At 40.2% G+C, this 18,384-nt stretch overlaps 1 protein-coding gene across 1 annotated transcript in view; it reads right to left on the bottom strand.

Annotated features, from left to right (window-relative positions):
- The window catches only part of ARHGEF28 (Rho guanine nucleotide exchange factor 28), a 62,052-nt gene extending 47,524 nt beyond the window's left edge, over positions 1–14,528 (bottom strand). The window contains exons 1-5 of the mRNA XM_086479224.1: positions 14,444–14,528; positions 6,947–7,077; positions 4,283–4,584; positions 1,705–1,849; positions 269–380 (exon numbers count right to left, since the gene is read on the bottom strand). Coding sequence (XP_086335350.1) covers positions 269–380; positions 1,705–1,849; positions 4,283–4,584; positions 6,947–7,077; positions 14,444–14,528 — 775 coding nt within the window. The remainder of the gene's footprint in view (positions 1–268; positions 381–1,704; positions 1,850–4,282; positions 4,585–6,946; positions 7,078–14,443) is intronic.
- Positions 14,529–18,384: the final 3,856 nt, after the last annotated feature.

The following is an 18,384-nucleotide window of genomic DNA, read 5'->3' as shown; positions in this document are numbered from 1 at the left end:
TTGCCTGCGTTACTTTTTCTGATCAATGATCTTCCAGTTTGTGTGCCCTCCTGAGGATCAGCTGTGTATAAAGGGAGGGCATGACAGGGCAGTAGATAGGAGAAGAGCGAGGGGTGATGGTAGGGGTACCCAAAGGCAACCAAACCCTGCTTTCATGCGTATTGGCAAGCTCTGTGTTCAGGACAGGCCCAAATAAAGCCATCAGCACTGGCCCTGAAGCAGGCAGGCATGGGATGAGGCTATGCAGGTGCAAAGCCAGCACACTGACCTTCATTTGAATTCCCAACTGCGAAGTCCTGACGAATGCAAGGTCTCTCTAATAAACCTTTAGGTGATGAGTAGGAATAGGAGCGTGACCGAATCCCAGACACTATGCATTCCTACAAGAAATTGCAGCAAATTAAAAATTGTGTCATTTTGAAATCCATCAGCAACAGAAACAAAATAAATCAGTGACAGAATTTCTGAAAGACAGCTGACCACACACACATGTTTTCTTGCCTTCATTAAAGCTTTAAGTTGAAGTAGAATTTTTGACGACTGCATTTGAATTCACAGGAAGTCTGTCATAATTCCACCAGGATAATTTTTTATATATTACAGGAAATAATTTGTGGGTACAAGTTAGACTTAGAGACTAAGAGAAAGTCTATATTCTTCTCCAGTTTGGTGGCAAGCACTATCCAAACAGTGTTGTTGGCCACTATATCTGATGACTAAGCTATCTTTTTTCACCAAGGCAGCCAATAATTTTAGTACTTTAATACCTTGAGAACACTTCATGGAGACTAATGCCCTGCCTTGGTAATTATTGATGTCAGAGTTTCCAAAGAAAGGAGTTAGCCTCTTTCTCTTTTCTCTCTGCAGTTTGTGGGTTGTTTTTTTTTTTATTGTGCGTGAAAAGATCTTCCAATCCCCAAATACGTCAATGATAAAGCTTGAAAGGAAACCCCCTGATTTTTGGTATATCATTTACATTTTAACAGAGCCTACTCCTAAAGTGCTTACCTTAATGGTTTTAAAAGTAGCCCTAACAGAATTCAGTGTTTGTGCTGCATTCTTTTTCTCCCTTCATGTAATCATTTGCTGAAGGTCAGATAAAGCTCTACAGTGGCAAGAAGTCGGGCTAATAAAAACAAAGAATTCTACAAACATAAAATAACTCTATGTATACATCTGAAAATATCAGAAATGGCACTACAGTCTAATGAAAAAGAACATAGCCAGGATACTTTAGAAAACCATAATGAAGAGGAGAGATTTGCACTGGTCTATGCACAAAACCCAACTGAATTTCTCTGAGTCTAGCAACAGTTTCAAAACAGGCGGCACGCTGGTTTTATACTTTACAAAGCTGTTGCCCTTTCACATAATTACAGCTAGTTAAACATTTCCTCACTAAACATATTTTGGTTAGAAAATGCTGATTCACTGAACCTGAGATAGTTCCTTTGAAACACTTCCGATAAATTAGGCTTTTTTCAAAGCTGAAGTGAATCTCTGACAGACCCTTCTCATGGCTGCTGCCGAGCTTGGCCACAACCAGGGAGCTCTAGCTCCACAACCCTGTGTGCACTGCTTTCCAGAGGGACTAGTACTGCCAACCGGGAACTAACTTCTCCCCTTCACATTCAGATGCTTCTTACATGTTTTCAGTGATTTACTTGTAAGAGAAATAATGCAAACCAAGCTAGCATCAAATACCTTGGGCTGCAGACTGGTAGATAAATCAAATCCATCTCTGCTAGAAGTCATGGCCTCTGAGGAGCTGAGGGGAGGGCAGTGAACATGGCATCTGTCTGAAACACCTCCACTTCCACCATCTACTTCAAGGTTATCGAGACTTGAACTGAAGCAGACAACAAAGTCCTTAATTCTCATGAACTCTAGTAACAATCCACCTCAACCTTAATGCAACAAGCAAAGACACTGCTGTATACTCTGATCAATGACAACCCAAACCACCATGATTATTTCAGGTAAGTCACACTCTGAGTCCCCTCTCAGGTTTGCGGTCACCTGGTCAAGGTACTCAGTCACTCACAGAGTACAGGACTTGTCTGACCCAACCTTGTGGATCTGCAGTACAGACATTTGCATTACACAGACTCCCACCACAGTCAGCCACCTCTGGAGGATGATTTTCAAACCCATGCTCAGAATCTCCCTTAAAATGAGGTGTTCTGTTCCACACATGTACCTACCTCTCCATATAGATGATAAGGAGAACTGAGGCAAGTAGGTCAGATTTCAGTATTAAGGTATGCAGGTATATATGGATATTTTGTGTGTGTCTGTGTATTTGACATCTTTTTTCCTACATCTGTGATGGAGGATGGAAAAGAAAACTAACAAGAGAGATGGAGGGTCTGAGACAGTTTATGAGACTCACTTCAAAAGATATAAACTTAAAAACATATAGGACTATCAACAGACTGAAAATCTCTGGCTAAATCAATACTTCAAACACTCAGAGACTATTTGATTGGTGAGGGTTCCTAAGTACAGTAAGGTTTCTCAGCAGCACCAGGGTTTTCCAGGATGGGTCCCGTTAGCTGCAAGAGCAAGTTCACGGTCTCTTCATCAGAGTGACTGGAAGGAACGGTCACTGCTTGCAATAACATTCCAGCCTTACAACTTAAAACTTTAAATTATGTGTGTTATTTCTAAATAGCCAGAGTCCCCACCAGGAATAATAGCACAACAATTACTTCACACACCACTACAATTCACTTCGTCAAAGGGCAAACCTATCGATACTGTCCAAAACTACTTCCTTACTACACTTCCAGAGACCATCTTTCATAACGTTTCCTAGTAATAGCCCACGTGATGTCTCAGCAAGAAGTTAACTGCATTATCAGTTACTGTCACATTTTAAAATTGGAAAAGCAGTATGTGTCCATGTCAACAGACAAGCATACGTGTCTTACTGAGGGTAACTTACCCAGGGAATTTTTATGACATAAAAAGCTTGTTTAATGATCTGCTAAGTAACTTGTCACATCACCTCAGATACTCCAAGAAAGGTGCTGCTGGAATTCCATACTGATACTCTTACTTTATGTGTAATACTTGGATCACTTACAGTTGACATAGTAAAGTCAATCACATCTCTCTGAAACTTCATATAAGCTCTTAAAGCTCAGATATAGGTACCTGACCTAGGTCTTGAAAAAGGTGGGAAAACCTAAAAACATAAGGGAGAAAACTGTTTATGACAGAGAGGCAGAAGAAGATTATTTATAGTAATCTAGATGATATCACCGTAGCTAGCAAAAATAAAAGGTTTGTGAAAGAACAACTCTTAGTCTGACATTTGTCTTACCTGTGTTAAAAGATTCCTCTCAGTGGGACTTTATAGTTGCATAAGAAACTCAAAACAAAGGTAGAGAAAATGTTAATGCCCACTTTATTCAATAACCAAAGGCACTATGCTTCCTTACTGCTTTTACATAGATCTGATGCCCTACCTCCAACTAGTCCAAACACTCTTGAAAGATGGCAGACAGTTTCAAATTTCCTCCTGCACAAGAAGGAACTGATTTCTTGTCTCTTCTATCCAGACAAGCAATAAAACCTTTTTATCAAGGAAATTTACTAATCATAAAAAAAAAAAAAAAAATTCGTAGTTTCATCTTCAAAACTCTCTGCATTCCTGAAGCCAACCAGTTCACAGTATAACCTAAAACCGTGTGGAGGAGGGTCCTCAGACAACTGGCTCTGCTGTCAGCAAAGCTTGTGTGACAGCAAAAAAAGCAGAAAACAGTCTGAACCTATCAGAAACACGAGCTTCACTCTGCACTGTGTCTTTTGAAGCAAAAAAATATACGCAATCAGAAATAAGTTGGTCCTTCTACGGGCCAGTGCAAAGAATGGAAAGATTCCCAGACAGTTCAACATATTTTGAACTGTTTTCTTAATGGAAAATATAACTGAGAAAAACAAGGATGAAATTCTGGTTTCTGACGAAAACGCCACAATAGAAACTTGTACAATGAACAGCTGAATCTTTTTTGTTTTTTAAAGAATACATACAAGGAAAAAATGTTTGAAAGTATAAATTTGCATTTATACTTAGAGGACACCTTTTATTTGTTTAAAATTACTTCATAACTTTTATGAAAACAGATCAATAGGACAATTTAAATATCAGTGATTGAAAACAGTGCTTTTACCACAGTAATTATATTTATAACTCCAAATTCTGCTTCATCTTTCGAAATAAAAGGTTAACATAAATAATCCTTATTCTGGCCATATCATCAAGTCAATTCCATACCTTTTTTTTTTCACGTCAGTATAAAGTTGGCCCCAATCCTTAATAAATCCATAGGTCTTGAATTGAAGGTATGAATCTGCTCCACATGGATCAGAAGGTGAAACAGTATGTCCCAAAGCTGCATTTTCTCCCTTTTTCATCGGCCTTCGATTTCCTTCATTTGGAACACACATATATTGATCATTCTCCTCAAGGGAGGGAGATGAAGAGCTCTTAGCCATCGGGATTGAGTTGGTGGGATTCAGACATGTTTCACTGCTGCCATCATATCCATGAACATAGTTAGCCTTTAAATCTCCAGCCTGCAGAGAAAAAATGAGTGCTGGTAAGAGGCAGTAACACAATGTATTGTCAAGGAACACGGACCAGATTAGTTTCCCATTTTATTTACAGTTATGTTTTGCCTTTTTTTTCCCCTTTTTACAGCACATGAATTGAAGGCAAGTTATACGGCTACGAGATTTTAGACCCTGCATTACTTTTTTCCATAATTAGAGTACAAATGAACTAGTATTTGCAAGTCTAATAGATTTCTCACTCATATTTATACCTTTTGTTAAATGTATTGAGTCATATATTTATAGCTTTTATTAAAAAATATCCTTGAGTTGAGCAAAAAATATGTGTAATACATTAGTGTGTGAGACATATGGAGGAGAACTGAAACACTGTGCAATTTAATTTGGAAAAATCAGCCTACAGATCATGCACTTTTAATTTTCCAGCACCAATTTCCTAAGCTTTAAGGTAAATATACATGACCTGGAGCAGAGGTTCTCCACGGGAGCAAGGGAAAGGAATCTATTTTTTGCCATTAAGCAATTGTGGGCATGAAGCACACCTCCTCTTTGGAGTGAGGTTGGGAATTACGTTTTCTCAAGTACAGGAATCAGGATTTAGACCCTGCTAACAAATAATTCTTTGTGCAACTGAAGTTGAATTCTCCTGTCAACTGCAGAAGATATTAAAATACAGTTCACTGTCAGTCTTTTAGTTAGATGCTACTGTCATCTATTTAGATACTGAGTAAAGCTGAAAAGTCATACAGCCAGTGAAAACACTCAACCTTCAAAAAACATCTCTATAAAAGCAAGAAGAAAGGAAGGATTGCAAGTGTCTCCACTTTATAGGTCTTTCAGATTGCCAACTTCCTCCTCTCCAGCCCCACTTGAGATATGTGTTCATCCCCATGATAATGAAGTTTCTTTTACTAAAAGACAGAAAGAACTGCCATCATTTTTACAGCAGCCCACATTTGCGTTCAAAGATATGCCGCATGCAAGTCTAGAAGTACTTCTGTTGCGTTGTGCGTATAGGGTGCACAAAGGTAAAATGCTTCTCCCAGGTCTTACACAGCTGGTCCTCCCTTAAAATTTATTCTTGAAGGACCTCCTTTGGCAGCCGCTCTGGCTCCTGCTGCATGGTGCTTAAGGGAGCATTTGGCCACAATCAGCAATTTAACAAAGTTGAATGTGACTACGTATTCAGCAAAGGTTAGTAACCCAAGCTGAAGGACTCTCCAGCAATATACTGGGGTAACATCTGCACCTGTAACAGAGCTGCTCTTCTGGGGCTCTGTCCTTCCAACCTGGATATTCTTAAAATCAAGGGTTCACGGATTGCATATATAGCTCCCTGCCAGTTGCTTCCTCCTAAGTCATTATTTCATGCATCTCTCAGTAACCTTAGGTGCATTTTGCACATGCTGGTCTCTGACTGAAACTTCCATCTCAGCTGACAAAACAAACTGGACCTGCAGTGAATGCAGTGGCTGAAGTACTTCAGGGAATGAAAAAAAAAAGGGGGGGGGGGGGGGTAGATCACACTTGCAAAATCTCAGCCTTCTTCTAACATTATGATCTGATCATTTCTTACTCCTACATTCCAACCTTCACCACAGGGACAGCCCACAGCAGGTTACAAATAAATAAACCACTTCAGCCATCACTGAAACGCAGCTGCATGCCACCAGAATTTGGCAGTTGTTCAACTACACACAACCGCTAATCACAAGACTTAGACTAGGCGCCCCTGCCCAAGTTATGGTATCTGAGTGCGACCATAGAGGGATTTCAGGTGCAACATGGTGATATAAAATATAATTTGGTCTGGACACTCTGGCTCATCTCCAGTGCTGGTGACAAAGAAATCAGAAACATGAATATTAAGTCAGGACCTCCAGCATCAGAACGTTCCATGCTAGTTATAGGATATTAACTTCATCTTTTCAGCAACATCTCATTTTGTTGAGCCAATAAGCTTATTAACTTCTGAAATTAGCCAGCATCAGCAAATTTGTCTCTTTCATGAATGCACATAAAATTCAGAAAATCTGAAGTCCATATAGGCAAGTTACATTGTGTTTATGCTTCTTAGAGAGAAGTAAATACCATTCAGCTCACAAACACACAGAAAAGAGCTGCCTTAGATTTCTCCCTACAGGCTAGGAAGTTTAATTTGTATCATCAACTGAATCTGTTAACAGGGACCTCATAACTGGATTACGAAATACAGCTGAGAAAAGTAAGATAGTACTGCTTTTATTTTAGAGCTTTACTAACTGGACACACAACTGATAGATCCAGAAGATCCTACTATGATGCAAATAAGTTACTTTAACAGAAGATGATGAAACATCTGCCAAAGGTTCAAACACAGGCTTACTTGGTCTACTACCATGCAGTTTGCATATACTTCATCACTTCCACTCAGAATGGCAGAAAGTCTGGTTCCAGCAAATAAAGTAGGTGGAGCCTTGAGTTTCCTGAGAATATCAAGGGTGGAGTGTCTTTGCTCTGGAAAAAAGAAATTGTGGAAAATATGCCATTAAAACTCAAACTATTTTCTTCTCATGTATATATACTGTCATAAAAATGACAAAGTTAAAATATTAAGTACCAAATCTTAGGATTACAATTTAAGTAATATTTGTATGGCACTCAAAAATCTGCCCATTTTTGGCAGATTTAACTGCCTGACACTCGCTGTATGTTCCAAGAAGCCTATAGTTGACAAGGCTCTGAAAGGTACCACAGAATCATTCATGTAACTTAAAAATAAGTGTTCCTGTATTTTGGTTAGCAAATCCTCTATTTTCCACCTAAACTACAACTTTGTAGAGATCTGTGGTCACAGAAGTACATAGGACAAGATTTACGGGCGGGGATGAAATATGCATGATTCTGGCCTATATATCAAATATCTAACATCTGATACATTACATTAACAGAATACAGTTCAACTGCAGTCAAATAATGACTCTCCTAAAGCATTCTTCCCATTGTGAGCAAATTAAATACCAATCTCAGACGAATAATGTGGATTATTGTTCTTAAAGCAAAAAAAAAAAAGGCAACAGAACTGTAAAACGGATATAAATAAAATACCACTAACAGTGCCTTTACAGGGTGACAGCAATCAACCAAGATTTGACCCATGAACAAGACATGTGGGATGAAGACTGCATCTGATCTCCTTTGGTACCAAGATGAGAAATTATTAGTTTCACAAGAAATCATTAACAGAAGTTTAGAGTTTAGTTTTCAATAGTGTGTTCATAACTGCAAACATTATAAAAAGCTGCATGGGTTGACTGTTTATTTCATGGCTTTGAGCAGCAGAAAACCTAACCAAGTGCTACAGAAACACTGCCATTCTCTCCTGGAGGCCTATTTTTCTTAAAGTTCCTTCTGAGTATGAAAAGCATGCACCAAGCCAGAATTTGAGCTGGTAGTCAAGGCCTCATATTATCTTCACATTGTAAAAGGAGTAAAATTTGACAAAGTGGAAACTATTCTTGTTCTAGACTGTGTGAAAACAGGCTAAACAAAAAATGACAGTTGTAATGTAATTTTCCTTATTTTAAGAAGCTATAAGTCAAGCATTGCCATTGGAAGTGAAATGGGATAGACTAGCATAAGAATGATGTGATACAGAAAAGTATCACACCCAGCAAAATATCCACAATCAAAACTCTCAATAAACTTCACTACAATTTATCTGTTACTGGAAATTAAGCAAAAAATCCTTCTTAGTCTGCATCAGAAATTTATTTTCTGCAAAGGTGGGAAAGGAAAAGATATCACTAAAGACTTTCCACAGGCTATATTCCTAAAGCAATGTAACTGCTTTTGGAAGATTCATGGAATACATATAGCATGGTTTGGATTGGAAGGGACCTCTAAAGATCATCTAGTCCAACGCCCGTGCCATAGGCAGGGACATCTTTCACTAGATCATGTTGCTCAAAGCCCCATCCAAGATGCCTATGGCCATCAGATTGCAAGAAAAGTTATAATGAAGAAATGGCACTAGCCTAGAAACTATACTTTTCAAGGTCTGCGTCATTTGTTCCTTTCCAAAAAAAAAAAGTCCCAGACCACTGCCAAAACTGCAATGCTACACCACAGCTTTTATTTAATTTTAAGATACTATCTCATAAAGCCAAACAACAGTAAACTCTATACTTAGAGAAAACTGGAAATTCCCATTTAGAAATGGCAAACTATGAATTATTTGGTTTCTAGTCCTGGCAGGCCTTGTGGGATCTCATACCATTAAAACATCCTTACGCTTTTCATTTTGCTTCTCCCTCCTGCAAGAACTTTAACATGATTTTAGTGCCTGCCACCTTGAGAACTGCAAAACCTACAACCATTTACTTATGTCTGCCAAGATCCCAAAGCATTTGTTTATAAATAGTATAAAAGCATTGTTTTCTACAGCAGTTCATCAGACTTCGGTAGCTAAAATCATATGGAAATGTGATTTGGCAAAACTGGTGGTACTTTCTTGTGGTAAGTAAAGCTTTCCAAGGGCTGGTCTTAAACCAAGAACAAAAAAGAAAAAAAAAATGTTAGGCTCTCCATTGATTCTTTTATGCTTATTACCTTCCCCAGCACACGCTTCCTTTCGAATATAAACCCACTGGCTACAACTGGAAAGGGCAGTATGTGGCTCCAGTGCTAGGCTGCAAAGGTTCTACCTTGAAAAACAGCCCAGGTGTCAGGGATTCCCGAATCACAGTGTAAAATTCAGCCTATGGAGACAAGTTTCTTGAATTCAGCAACACTCCCATCACTGGAGTCTCTACAGCCAGTTAATGGCCTGTGCTATGAAGTACATGTCCTGAGCCAGAAACAACAAAATCCCCCTATTACTTCACATTTTTATGTATAGAGCAACTTCTAATACCTCATTTTACATTATTTTAAAATTATCTAAGAGGGTAACAAACTAGTAACAACTTTTGAAGAAAGCTGCTGCAAATACAACCAGATTTATCAGAATATGTTATCTGCAGGACTTTCCTTTCCTAGTACTTTACTCCTTTGGTAAATCTTCATTGATTATCACTGCTAAATGCTGTCTGTTTTTCTGGCGATGCTCCAGTAGAGAGGCAGGGGTCGGTCTGTTCTCCCTAGTAACAAGCAACAGAACAAGGGGAAACGGCCTTAAGCTGCACCAGGGGAAGTTCAGGCTGGATATTAGGAAGAATTTCTTTACTGAAAGGGTTGTCAGGCATTGGAACAGCCTGCCCAGGGACGTGGTGGAGTCACCATCCCTGGAGGTGTTTAAGAGACAGGTAGATGTCGTACTTAGGGACATGGTTTAGTGGTGTTGGTAGAGCTAGGACAAAGGTTGGGCTCTATGATCTTGAAGGTCTCTTCCAACTGAAACTGTTCTATGATTCTATGAGATGGCTAAGTAAATGTTTGTTGGGGGTTTAAATGAACAGACAAAACATAGCAGGTTATTTTGGGCTTCATGTTGCAATATGACCCCACTGTACCTCCTTACTCCCACTCTGCCCCCCAACTTCAAACATGAATGAAGGCATGACCACATCAAACAAACTTTGTAAGAAAAGAAGCATTTAAAGACTTTACTGAATGCAGGGGAGAGCATTATTACACATTGACTGTGCTAGTAACTTATTTCCACTGGACAGGCCCACACAGTTTAAAAAGTGACAAAACCGTCACAAACATCCACATCACACATTGCATTCCTAGAGCCCAACTAATCGCCTCCAGTTTGCCTCGCTGGCTACAAGTTGGTTTGGTCTTACAGGAATCATCAACATACCTTCCTCCAGGTTAACAAGGCAGCAGGTAATAGCTCACTGCACTGGGTATGAGCTGTAATATGCAGCAAAGCTGTCCTTGCCTGAAAGATGAGTACCACCAACAAAATGCATTTTCAAACCAAATGACACAAAAATCTCCCCCACACATACAAAATGCTTATTCTCATTGCAGATGTAAAACTTCAGCACAGCTGAAAGGCAGACAAGACTACCGGGGCAAACTGGCACTTCTTGCAAGAGTGAAGTGTCCCAAAGAGTTTTAGCTCTGAAAGGTGTCAGTAATGGACTTCAAGATGCTTCCTAAGGTAAAAATGACCTGAATACAACACAGCAGAGTTGGCTCTGGTACTGAAACAGCCCAGCAAGCACAGCTCACCAAGTTGATCCTCCTGACAGAGCTGAATGCTCTCTGGCTGTATACTGTGCCATGACCACAGAAAAAGAATAAAATAAAGGGATGTCTCCCTTAGCAGAGCCTGTGACACTCTCTTGTCTGCCTGGTAAACAGTTGAGAAAGATGTATGTAATATTTAGATGTAGGTGAACAAAAGCCACAGTGCTGAGAAGGATAATCTCCAAACATGAATAACTAGCCACAAGTACTCTATGGCTTCTGTAATGCTGTCATCGAAATTATACAGCAAAAGATGTACATTTTACCAGGCACAAAAGCTTATAAAGATACTTTAAAAAAAACACAGGATCATCATAGCAGTAATTCAAAACATGCTTTATGTTGGCATAAGAAAATGTACAGCCTTGAACGACATGTGTCAGAAAATGACAAGAACATTAACACTGACTGTTTTTCCACAAAACCCAAAACTTAAATCATTCTATGAGAGAGCACACAGAAAAGAGAAGTGAAATACATCAACATGACCAAGCCAAGAGCCAGGAAAGAAATTATAAATTCCCTTCCCTAGATATAATGAATAGTTTTTAGACAGCTCATCACATTTACCCCCAGCAATCTGAGCAGGGGTTAATGTATAACTTGAAGTAACAGAGCAATGAAGTCAGCAAAAAATGCACACAGCTAAGTGCATGGGTCATGCATGACTGCAGAATACCCAAAATCCAGAAGTGGTCACCTGAATTTGGAGAAACAACTCCACACGTTCGTGGCAAGGAGCCGACCAAAGTGACATGCACATCAGTAGATGTGGACCATACAACCAGTTTCAATGGAGGATCTGCATCCCTAACTCAGGTGTCTTAGTGCTTCATCCAGACAGTGCAGCTACTCATGACAGCAAAATTAAGCAAGTATGTAAGAACAGCATTACATGGAGCGTAAAGCAAGGCAGGCTTTGAAGTGGTGTTGTCATAAAGATGAACATTTAACTGCCCTAAATCTATGGAGTGGAAACCAAAGCGCTGTGTTTCCTATATACTGTGTGAAAAGGATGAGGCATCTGGATGCTAGAAATCATACCATCATGTTCAAGATGTGGTCCTAAAGTAGTCACTAAGAAACACTGAAGATAAACGCACTTGTCAGTCATTGACATTGATCTTTGTAACCTAAACGTGGAATGTGAGAAAGTGTTCTTTCCAACATGGGATTCACAGCTCTGACTTCCCTCCCTGAAGCAGGTACCATACATACTACACAAACGAATATATAAACAGAAATCAGTTGGTGTCTCATTTTATACAACAGCACAACAGATAAAGTACTTTCCCAAGATATGGGATGCTCGGCTTCAATTCCCACTTCTGCCTAAGTGGACTTCGTGCATAACTCCCACCTCCCAGCACAGTGGGACAGACTTCTCAGAGACAGATATTCTCAGCACCCCTGAAGGTTGTTAAAGCCACCAAAAAGGCTCTGAGAGTCACTGCTTCTGAACAGGTAGGACTCTGCAGCGCTATGGGAGGGGAGAAGAGATCTGCCTTATGGCCATTTCAAAATACCATTAGAGGTCTTGCAGCAAGGAACAAAACTTAGACCCCCCTCCCCAGCCCAATCACTAAGACATAGTCACATTCACATTCTTTGTTGAGCCTAATTAACCTTTAATTATGCCATGCACATGCACCGTCAGCAGGAGGGAAGGAGTCTCCAATGCATGGCTCTGAGGGTGCGCAGCCTGCCCTTGGCTCCTGCCGGCCCCAGTTCAGGGGGAGGGCAGGGGCTCCCCCACCCAGTCTGCGAGGTCCCCAGGCAAGGAGAAAATCTGGCCCTGGGGCACGCAGGGAACTTAAAACCTGAAAACACTGATGCATATGGTGCAAAGTGGGGTGTGAGATTTTCCACTTTGGACTCTCCCACCAGAGGTCTGCACAGCTCCCCAGCCTCCCAGGGGGAGCAATCCCAGACCAGAAAACTAACAGCCTGATGGTTCAGAGGGGAAGGGAGGAGGATGACATTTAATTGCCCAGATCAGCTGAAGCACCCAGAGCAGGTTACAACAATGACTTTATGACTTCTGGGGTGGGGAGGAAGAATTCCACATTGCTTCCCACCTGGCACTACCAGTCTCTTGTTCACTGAGACCTGAAGTCCTGCTTGAGGGAAATGCAGCTGCAAGGTACACGCCCCACACGTGTGTGCCAGGATCAACTGGACATGGTCAGATACCACCAGAAAAAACACAGATCACAAGTGTAGATCATGAGCCTGCTGTCCCCCTGGGCACTTCTCTCACCCCGTGGGCAGCCAGGATTTCAACTCCCCAAGCACAAGTGAACCCTTGGACTTAACCACTTGGGTGCATATGCATGTTTTAGAGAACCTTCTTGCTCCAACAACCACACACACACGGTCAGCTGTGCATACAAGCCACATGTCTTGGTATACTATCAACAGGGATGGGAAACAAGATGCAATACTGTAACATGCAAACACCAGAACTATACACAGTGCTTTACAACAGGTGAAGTATTAAAAAAACCCTAACCTGTCTAAAGGTAAAATAAATACCCACAAAAATGCCATGGAGGATGGGTACAGAGCTACAGCATTTACAGATAAAATGAGTCCTCATGAGAGATGGAAAGAGCGCGCAACTTGCAACCCTTTTCATCTTCTTTACAAATTGCATGTGCATCCATACACATTGCAGAAACTCCTGTGCACTTGGGAAATACTGGATTTCCCCATGAATAAAAGTAAAAAGTTCAGTAAGTGTTCTGCATGTTAAAATGTGCTTTCTGTATACGTTTTTCACTCTAAAACTAGGTCAAAGTCTCAGTCTGTGTAAACACGATTCTCCTGGCTCATTGACTTTAATGACACTGATGGATCTTACTTCTCTTTGGTTTTTTTCCCTTTCTGAAACACAAAAAAAGCAATTTTATGGAAGGAAGCACAAATTACATTTTTTGCCATTCTTTCTCTTCATTTCTTTGCTTTTAAATGTAGTAAAAATTTATCTTTCCTCATTAAACCTTTCAGTGATAATTCTTCCTAACATAAAGTTGCTGGTCAATGCCTTTCAACCTCCTTAAAACCCCCTTAATCATACTGACAACATTCATAAAGCTTACCTCCCAAAGACATCTCCACAAAGGAGGACAATGTCTAACTATGCAAAGACAGTAACTAACCCTGCCACCAAAGGGAGTAACTGACCCTTTCGCTTTCTTTCACAGAAAGCAAAGTATTTCCTTCTTCATTCTCGTAAGATTTTTGCATATAATTTAAAAAAAAAAAAAAATCCTGTTAGCTGCTGAGGCATATTTGAATTACCAAATTCTCCCTAAATGAAAACAACTGTAACCAGCAGAACTTTCTGCACCCACTGTTATGACATGCAGCTCCCAGAGTGTCAGAGCTGCTCCGTGAGAACTACACATGCAAATAGAAGAAAAAAAAAAAGCCTTAAGAGAGTAAAGAAATTAAAATAATTTTAAAGAACAGTACATAACTGGGAGAAAACACTTCATTCTTACTTAACAAATACCAACACCATTACCTACAAAAGAGTAACTAACACTAAGGTAGACTTTTGATAGAAAGAAAATCTACTTCATGCGAGCTGTTTATAGCCACCTGTATAAAATCAGACAAGGAAAAGGAGGCAGACCTATTAAGCAAGAGTCATTCAAAAGAAAGTTTTTTCTACCTGGTTTGGATGCCCTTCTTCGAATCCTCATTTTAGGTAACGAAGGCCAAGAGTAATTAAAAGGTGAATCAGAGTCTGAGTCCATTTTTGTGCTAAATAAACAGAGAGCAGATTCCCAAAGCTGTACTTTGTTGTTCTCGATAGCAAGTCAAGTCTAAGAGTGATGTAAAATAAGGAATGGACAAAGAAGGATCAAATTGCCCACTAAACACAGGGGAGGGAGAAGCTGTAAATGTTTGCTCTCTTCAGGCGTCCAGGCATGTAGACAGATCAGGCTGCAAACATTAAGGCAGAAAGAAGCAAGGAGGTTAAAGTATGAGAGCTTCAAGTGGAGCTGTTGCACCGTGGTCCAGAGCTATTCAAAAGGTCATTGTATGCCAATGAATCATTAACTCACCTTTCCATTTTGATGTAAATGAAAATAATAGAAGCCAAGTAAGGAATGAGAAAATATGTCTCAAAAGTAAACAAACTATTGCAAGCTTTTTCAAAGCTTTGTTTCCATGTTAAAAGTGGGGTTTACAAGAACACTCAAATTAAGGACAGGCAAAATGCTGGAATTAAAGAAGCCAAAGATTAACAGTAAGCTAAGAGACTAATCAAACTGCTGGACCCTAAAGTACTGCAGAGCAACACCCCTCCTCTCAGCACGGAGACCTTGGGATGTTGCAGCTGGAAAGGCAGTGATAACCCTCTCAAAATCTGTCACTCCCGTCTTTCTAGCTCAAATGAGCTTAAAGCTTAAGTGTTACAAAGAAAGATTACACTGTCATTTAGAGCAGCTCTCTTCCCAATAATATGTAGTCTGAATAGTATTTTCTTCACACAGTCACGACGTTAGACTGAATCGTAAGGATTTTGTAGAGCTGGCACCTTTACAGCTCTGGTCTAACTTCACAGCAATGCACAATACAGCTAGTGACTAATTTACAACAAATCCTCCATTCTTATACAGTCTCCCTGAACAACTCGTAGGCAATTAGTATTCAGCAGGATCTCATTATCCCTTCCCCCAACATCTTTACGCTACACAAACTACGGGTTTTTTTTTTAACAGGCTCAAATGTGGCTATACAAGAGCTAATACAAAAATAACATGTCCACTGTTTCTTGACCAACTCCATCAAACATTTCTTTTAGTTACCCTACAATGTATGTGTTTTTGTGTTCCACATAAAGGAGGAGAGAATGTGGATCAGCTTAAATGGCAGTTTTTGGAAGATGATGACAAGCTTGTTAACATTCCTTACTTCACTTCAATTATTTTTCAGGCTGCTGAGGTCTGCAGCGCTACTTCTGTATTATGTTTCAAGTGATTCCTCAAACCACACTTCAGTCAGAGATAACAACGTATTTGTTGAAAGAAAATAATGCAATTCAAATGCAAATTTAATTCAAAACCCATTAGAAAAATATCTATCAAGTTTTCAGGGATAAAATAATTATTATACAAGCACTTCATAAAGTGCACAAATTACATAAAACACAGTTGAAACACATCATTGTTCTGCTCTTCCTTTAACTGAAGTTCTGCCAGCTTTGTTAGTCCTGAAAAGAATAATTCACCCCAGACGCTGGAAGCCTTAGACTTTCACTTTAAATATTAGACACTCCCATAGACTTTGTTTGATTTATATATATAATTAAGAGCCCCAGGGAATTACAACAGACAATGGATGACTGAAAAAACAGAGAGGATATAAATCCACGCTTTAAGCATCCACTTCCAAATATCACCACTCACTGGAATGTCAGGTTCAAATTGCACTGATGAATCCCCTGGGCATAAGGGAATGTAGGCGCTGATGTATACCTTCCCACCTGCACACCATCCAGCACTCACCTGCCTCCAATTGTGGCTGTAGTTTAAGAGAAAAGGAAAGGATGGAGCATATTTGTTGGATAACTTGTTCACTTAGGAAATGTTTTGTCTACTGCTCCAACACAAAAGATTTCCCCTCTACGCAGCAATTTTTCCTACCCAAGTGTGCTCTCTCACTCATCAGATATTTTTAACACCAACCAGAATAGAAGTCTTAATTTCATATGTGTACAAAAGGCAGTGATCCATGGGGGAACAGCAGTTTACATTTAGAGCGAGCTGTACGTTTTACACTGGCTTTAAAATTTCTCACCTTTTGATTTTAGCAATTATTCCTTTATTCTACTTTATGAGAAACAGTAAATTTTGCTTACATCTGTGATATCTCCATTTGTGCACCTTTTCTCTAAAATGCCCAATTCTGCCTTTTTTCACTTCTACATTCAGCTAAAATATACTTACTCACTCCCACTGGTCTTCCTGTACTTCTGTTTAGCCCCAGGAGGGATAACTAGAACTGAACAAAACATTCACAATGCGGAAATGCAGCCAATGTATTTAATGGCATTAAAATATTTTACATGTCAAGACATTTACTTTCCTGAACGACCTCTGTACACCGCATAAATGTTTCCACTGACTGCTCAGTTATTGCCTGCTCCCTCACTTAAACTAGCAGTGTTCCTTTAGAACCTTCTAATGCAAATGAGTAATTAAGGATTGGTAAATAATTTTTCAAGAGCAGCCCTATTGCATAACACTCAGAGAATCCAGCTACTAAATTTCTGCTGTGATTAAAAAAACCTGATCATTTACTCCTAGCATTTATCCTCTATTTCTTGGCCAAGTTCTTAGGCTTTTCACCCACCTACTGCAATCTCCCCTGAATAGGATCTTGCACGGGAATTTGTCAATGGCAGTCTGCAAGCGCAGACAAATTATCAACCTTAACCCCTATTTCTGAAGGGTTAATTGAATATCACTCATGTTATTTGCTTCGTTCAGTCCTTGTGAAAGATGATTTTTTACCAGTTTGTAAAAGTCCTTTATGCAGTCGTGAAAGATCTCATGCTGGTTTTTTGCCACAAAGAAGGGCTTTGCCTTACAGTCTTTGGCTAAAAATATTTCCTTCACCATTCTTGCACTTTGTGGGATGATCCATCCCACTTTTCACCTGCCACTCTTCATTTCCAAAGTGGTGTCGTTTGCATGCAGCTGGCACAGAGATCTGGCAGCTTATGAGATAAAAGGTGCTTTCTAGCTAGAAAATATTAACCTTACTTTCGACCGAAAAAAATTTCTTCAGCTATGTATACCAAGGTATAGATGTGACGATAAAGAACAAATGGGGGTTTTGTGTGAGTTACCCAAGGCTAATGCTTCTGATAAATAATGTAATGCCTTAAATTTTTTTAGCCAATGCTTGCCAAAACACATCCATATTATATAAATGTTTTTCGGATATATTACAGTCTATTGTCTATTGTCTGACCATTCCCGCAGTTTGTGGCAAGACGGAAGGAAGCAGAGGAATGTCACCAGCATTCGCAAGCTTCATGGAATAGCACTGTCCCCTCCCCAGCGTGCTAAGAGGACAGCCCCATGACACTGAGCGGGTGGGCTCCCTCTCCCCAAACTGCTGAACCATGGGCTGGCAGCCTGCTCTCTCAGGCAGACCAGGAGAAGACAATCCCTCCGGGCCCAGTGCCCCCTCCCCAGATGGGGAAGAGATGTATATGGAATGGAAAGTGGGGCTACTGACCCCAGAAATAGGGCTGGAGAGGGTCATTGTTGAGCACACGTGAGAAAAGAGCTGCCTGAACATCAGCTCTGCCAAAAATGCCCTGCCTGGTTTGCTCTGGGCAGAGTCTCCCCTGACGTTAGAGACGAAGTTGATTTCCCCCCAGCTTGGTTCTGCCCCAGGACAAGCAGAACTTGCAATCATTTCCCAAAGCTGCAGAGAAGGCTCAGTCAAGGAAAGATGAAGATGGTGTAGAAAGAGCTAGATGATCTTCACCACCAGCCTCTGTGACCCACAGGCATACATGGCTTTCCTACCTTCTTCACTCCATTGTTTCTACTAATTAGACACATCTTCCCACAGGGAGGATCAGCCAAC

This window comes from Leptosomus discolor, chromosome Z (genome assembly GCF_034619465.1).
Source record: "Leptosomus discolor isolate bLepDis1 chromosome Z, bLepDis1.hap2, whole genome shotgun sequence".
NCBI classification, from domain to species: Eukaryota; Metazoa; Chordata; class Aves; order Leptosomiformes; family Leptosomidae; genus Leptosomus; species Leptosomus discolor.
Note: the sequence above shows the minus strand (reverse complement) of the source record. Positions and strands in the feature narration are given on the sequence as shown.